Source organism: Colobus angolensis, unplaced genomic scaffold (assembly GCF_000951035.1).
Source record: "Colobus angolensis palliatus isolate OR3802 unplaced genomic scaffold, Cang.pa_1.0 Scaffold31, whole genome shotgun sequence".
NCBI lineage: Eukaryota > Metazoa > Chordata > Mammalia > Primates > Cercopithecidae > Colobus > Colobus angolensis.
In genome coordinates this window covers 3,913,276-3,919,054 of record NW_012116377.1, presented here as the reverse complement: position 1 = coordinate 3,919,054, position 5,779 = coordinate 3,913,276, and the positions used below count along the sequence as shown (strand labels likewise).

The 5,779-nt window shown below is 44.5% G+C and overlaps 2 protein-coding genes across 4 annotated transcripts in view; one reads left to right on the top strand and one right to left on the bottom strand.

Moving 5' to 3' along the window:
* MBD4 (methyl-CpG binding domain protein 4) overlaps positions 1-1,325 on the bottom strand; it is an 11,095-nt gene extending 9,770 nt beyond the window's left edge. The window contains exon 1 of one of the 3 annotated variants that reach the window (XM_011950695.1): positions 862-1,325. In XM_011950695.1, coding sequence (XP_011806085.1) covers positions 862-965 — 104 coding nt within the window. In that variant the 5' untranslated portion in view covers positions 966-1,325. The remainder of the gene's footprint in view (positions 1-861) is intronic. The other 2 variants (XM_011950696.1, XM_011950694.1) reach the window with 2 other exon arrangements.
* IFT122 (intraflagellar transport 122) overlaps positions 1,283-5,779 on the top strand; it is an 88,345-nt gene continuing 83,848 nt past the window's right edge. Inside the window, exon 1 of the mRNA XM_011950847.1 lies at positions 1,283-1,517. Coding sequence (XP_011806237.1) covers positions 1,477-1,517 — 41 coding nt within the window. The 5' untranslated portion in view covers positions 1,283-1,476. The remainder of the gene's footprint in view (positions 1,518-5,779) is intronic.

The window sequence follows — 5,779 nt, the reverse complement described above, 5'->3', positions numbered from 1 at the left end:
AATGGCATAAACCCGGGAGGCGGAGCTTGCAGTGAGCTGAGATCCGGCCACTGCACTCCAGCCCGGGCGACAGAGCAAGACCCCGTCTCAAAAAAAAAAAAAAGAAAAAGAAAAAGAAAACATAATTTAAAAATTAAAACAAAAAAATTTCAGTAAAGTGTATCCTAATCACTAAACCACAGATTGTAAAAGGTGCATGGGTCTAGAGAGATCATTTAACCCAAGTTATTTTCTACAAATAGGGAAACTATGCAAGAACTAGAATTAGAATCAAGGTTTTCTGATGTAAGTTGGGGTAAAATAATTTTGCGGAGCTGGGCGGATCTTATGAAATGATATTGTTTACAATTTTAGAGATAAAGATACTGAAGCCTGGTGAAATCAGCACAAACTATTAAGAGACTGGGGCTCAAATCCCAGCTCCGCCAGCTGTAAGTTTAGCAGCAAGTTACTTGACATCTCAAAGTCTCTGTAAAATACTTTCTGTAAAAAGAAGGTGATGCCTCTTTCAAAATAGTTCTTAGGATTAAATTTCGAAAAAAGTAGGTAAATCTTAACCTCCTATCACACACGTACTCAAATGACTTCCTAGGATGCTCCAACCCAAGGGGACCTCTTGCACAAAACCTCCCGGCTCCCCCTCAAGTCTCCCTAGTCATCTTGGATGAGGAAGTCGGGCGCACCCCAGGGCTGATCCCACAGGAAAAGCATCTGAGCTCCAGCCCCTAGTAACTAAACCCGTGGGCTTCGAGGTCTCTGCCGACCCTCTGTCTAAGGTTAGAAAGGCCCACACACCGTCCACTCTCCCGATCTCGTTTTACAGGCGGTGAAACTGAGGCCCAAAAGGGAACAGTAATTTACCTGAGGTCACTTGGCGGGTCTGGGACTAGGCGCTCACTAGAGGTAACGGTGGGGGCAGCTCCGCGATCCCCCAGGTTCAGACTCTCCAACCCAGTCGTGCCCATCGAGCAGGCTCCGGTTGCAGCAACGAGGCCAGCGCTGCAAAGCCCTAGGTGTGGGGCGGAGTAAGATGTGAAACCTCAGCTCACGGCGCCGGGCTGCAACCGAGGTCTGAATGTTGCGAAAGCGCCGCAGACACCGCCGCTGCTTTTCGGCCGCCCCTGCTTTTCGGCTGCCCCCTCGGTTACAGCCGCCATTTCCACGCTTCACCAATCAAATCCATTGTCGAGGAAGGCGCACCGCCCCCACAAACCCCAACCAATCGCGCGCGCTCTGGTTGCGCTGACGCCTTAGGGGCTCCAGTTCCACCCTAGCTTTTGCTGCTTTTCTCGCTTTGCCTTTCGGACATGCGTACTCGGAGGAAGGCGACCTCGCGCTCAGCTTACCGCGCATGTACGTTACCAGGGGTAACGCAAGTAGCCAAAGTGGCTTGTGGCGTGGCTATCGTTAGTGAGGCGGTTGCTGAGACAGACGCTGAGGCAGAGAGGAGGAGCCCGAGGCGTAAGGGAAGCCGCGATGAGGGCCGTGTTGACGTGGAGAGATAAAGCCGAGCACTGGTGAGAAGCCGGGCGGTCCGCGAAAGGCGGAGGTCGAGTCCCCGCGGGGACTGCGCGAGCCACTGCAGCGTGTTTGAGGGTAGCAGCTAGCTTGGGTGGCAGCGAGCTTGCTGCCTGGGCCGAGGGCACTGAACCTCGGCCTGGGAGACTGCAGGGTCACCCTCCCGCCCCTTGGCGGTTGGCGAAACTCCTGAGGGTTGGAGAGCGGCAAAGGGAGGTGCCGCTCCTGGAGGTAGTGGCCAGTGGAGGCAGCTCTTCCCTCACGGTCTGGCCTTGTCGCTGCCTTAGGTTGGTCTCACACCCACGACACAGCACGAAGCTGCTCAAGCTTCACAGTTCTTGCCACATCCACATAGTACCTGTACTCTTGTTTACTTGACGGTTTTCTCTAAATTGTCTCATTTATTTTAATTATGATTTCACATTTTACAAGGAAACTTTATTACTCCATTTATGAAAACCAGTGTCACTTGCTCTAAGTGTTAAGATAAAACCAGCGTCGCTTGCTCTAAGTGTAAAAGTAAAACTTAAAGTAGGGAGAAACAAAACTGAACAGGCTGTAGCTAGCTATTGTTGCTAGGGAGCCTTTAAACCTGATGTCTCGTTTCTCTAAAACTGGAGATTGGCAGATATGATCAGAGAGGTGCTCAAAATGAGCATCAAACACAAGCTCTCCTAATTGGGAAGTTTGAAAAAGAATTGAAGGTGAATAACTTTGTCACCTTTTGATTCAGTTATTTAATGTCATATTTCATTGGTATTGGCTAAATCTATAACATAGACTGTTTTGTCATACATTTATTTATGGGATAGGTCTCGGCCTGACTTTGAAAATCATTCAGCATTGTTGTGAAGCCTCTGTTCTGGCCACTGGAGCAGGTTACTTGTCTTTGGTTCAGTCCTTTCTGAGATCTTTCTCTGTGTGAAGCATGCCCTCTCTCCTCATCTCACACGGAAATCCTGAACATCCTTCAGGGCTCACGTTGGAGACGGGTCCTCTCTTTTGTGTTTGGCACTAGTGGTAGCTGACACTATGTGCCAGGTGCTCGCTAAGCACTTCTTATCCTTCATCTCGTTGTCTCTGTTCACCACTTTCTGGGGTAGGTACTATAATTGCCTGTATTTTATGTATGATGAAACTGAAGCACAGAGAGGGTGGGTAGTTTGCCAAGGTCACACAGTGAGGGGTGGAGCCAGCTTTCAAGCTCAGGTCTTCCTCACTCCAACGTCAATGCTCTCAGCCCCTACATTAATTTTTCCTTATGTTACAGAGGTGGCAAACTCAAATGTCTGCAGGAGACAGGCAGGTAACATAAATGGGAGATGTTTATTTGCATCTTAAACACTAGGAATTGTATGTTTTCCTTAGGAATAGTCTTGTATTCTATACCCCATTTTTCTTGAAACACACAGCCCTATCAGTGAATCTTTCATTTGTACTTTTAATAGAGATTTGAGTTTTAAAAAATCATTTTATTTTTAACTTTATTATAAACGTACTTATAGCACAAGCTGATGATAGGCAACTGAACATTTGGCTTCAATGTCAGAGAGTAATAGAGTGTGGCAAGGAGTGTGGCAAACTGCAGAGCTCATGCTTGTCCTAAAAGGGGCAGCTGCTGCTCAGCTCCTGCCAATTACCACCATGCAGGAATATGGCCTAGTGTGCTCAGCTCTTCCTGTTTTCACCAGAAGCTAGGAATCTGGGTTTTTATGTGAAATGGTCTAATTTTTAAATGTTAGCATCTACTCTGAAAAAACAAACCAAAACACTGTGTGGGCTAAATAAAACATTTGCTGGCCAAATGCAGCCTGATTTGCTCTGTTTTCAACACCTGGCACAGAATTTCGTTCATTTCTCTCTTGTGGTACTTCCAAAGTCTGTTGAGTGTAAGAGTTAATTTTTTAAATCTGTTTATTTCAGAAGTCTAATAAACCCATTAAAGGCAATGGCTATGTCTTACTCGTTTCCAAATTATTCTAGAGCCTAGTCAGGTCAGTGGTGGTTGTTACTATGGATAGTAATAAAATACTAGATATATATAAAATGAAATGCTGTGGATAGATGTATTCGTACATGAATGAATAAGTGAGTGAATGAATGATAAATAAAGATTGGTTGTCTGGTTTTTGGCCCATTACAGATTTGAAACAACCTATTAGAATAAGGGATGTAGGGTTCTATAGACCATCAATCCTGATGGCTGCTAGATGTACTACCAGCTGATGGCCCAGAATGAAAACAAAACAAAAAACAAAAACAAAACAAAAAAAGGTAGTAGAACTAAAAAATTCCTAGGTGTCAAAGATTAGTCCTCCACATCCAAATCAGCCATTGTCTCCCAGTCTGCTCCTTTGCTTCTATTTTAACCTTCACATAGCAGCAGGAACTCTCTTTTTTTAAGACCTGCTGCTGTGATCCTGTTACTCTACTTCTCATAAACCTAGAGTGATTCCCAATTACTTTCCGTGTCAAATTGTGCATTTTGCTAGAGGGTCCTCCTGAGCCTCCTCCCCACTAGGCTTGCAGCATTTAAATTTATACTTTAGGTTGAGCAGAAAACTCTATCCTTCCCAAATGCTCCCTTATTCTATGAACTCCCTAGTTTTCTCCCTGAAATGCACAGCTCCAGGTTCATCTCAACCAGCATGCCTTATTAGGCTATTCCAGTCAGGCTAGCATCTGCTATAACTCTCCATTGATGCCAGCTAGTATTTACTAAGTACTTGCTTAGGCAACATGTGTTTATATGTGTTATCATGTTTAATCTCTACAACATGTGAGGTTGGAATTTTTTATCTCATTTAAAGATGAAGAAATTGATATTTAATGAGGTGACATAACTTACCTAAGATTACAAAATGAGGAAGTGGGGCTGGGTCAGATTATGCAGGAGTTGGAGAAGCACTGTGGGACATCGGTTTACAGTGAGGTGGGTACAGGGTTGTCAGAGGACAATTTGCAGGATTCCTCTGTATCTCTGCAATGGAATCTGACAGTGTGTCTTCTGACAATGTATCTCTTTTATAAGAAGAGGCAGGTGGAGAGAGAACCATCCTACAGTAAGTAGAACAGACTGCCTGCAAATGAGTGAGCTCCCAGCCCTGGAGTGTTCAAGCAGGGGCTAGATGGCCATCTGTAAGGAATTCTTGCCCTGATGGGGCAGTTGGACTGCATGACAAGGTCTAGAGTCCTTTCCATTTCTGAGTTTCTGGTGATCTCATAATTATATTTATTACGTGTCTAGGACAGTGCCATGCACTGTGGGTCCACAAATATATAAAACATGGCCATTGCTCTCAAATTGCATATGACTATAATTAAAGGGGCAAGATATCTAACACAATGTAAAGAACACTGTATAATTCAGAGCTAAACTGAAATGTACAGATTCTAAGTACATTAAGAGTTTAGATTGGGGCAAATCAGACGTATATGTTATATTTTAGGGAAGGCCGATTTCAAGATATTCAGAGAAAATGAATTTTTATATCTAAGAGAAAGATAGTTCAGGCTTGGCTCAAATGAGACATTCAGAAACGATTTTGTGATAATTCAACCCAAAATGACCCTTATGAAGAAGAGGTCACACAGGAACCACTTTGATGAGCTCATATGTGTATAAGGCAGAAAGGAAGCCACATACCAAGGATGACTATAGATGAGGGTTGCAGATACTGCTCCAACATCTAATAATCCACCATAGCAATTCGCAAGTGTCAGGTGCTTTACATAGACTGGCTTGTGCACCCAGTGAGTAGGAGGCTACCTCTCTATCCTTGTTTTGTAGGTGAGAATGAAAGTTCAAATAGGAGGTCAGCTTTTCTGGCCCCACGACCCCTCTACTTTTTATTCCACCATGCTGCTTCTCCTCAAAATATGAAATGTGCCAAGGCTCAGAGGAAGAAAGCATGAGAAACAAGGAAGACCCAGGTCTGTTACCACATAATGGTGAGGAAGCTGAAAAACTCAGGGTTTCAGTTTGCCCAGCTGGAAAGAGTATGATAATCATCCTTGTTCCAGCTTCTTTATCAGCCAACTCTGTGACAAGGAGCAAACAACTTGCCTCTCTGTACTTTAGTTTTCTCATTGGTAAAATCGGGGCAGTGGTGCCTGTCCTGTCTACTACACTATGTTTTTGTAAGGATCAAATGGGATAATGTAAGTTTACACTTTTTTTTTTCTTTTTGAGATGGAGTCTGGCTCTGTTCCCAGGCTAGAGTGCAGCAGTGCAATCTCAGCTCACTGCAACCTCCACCTC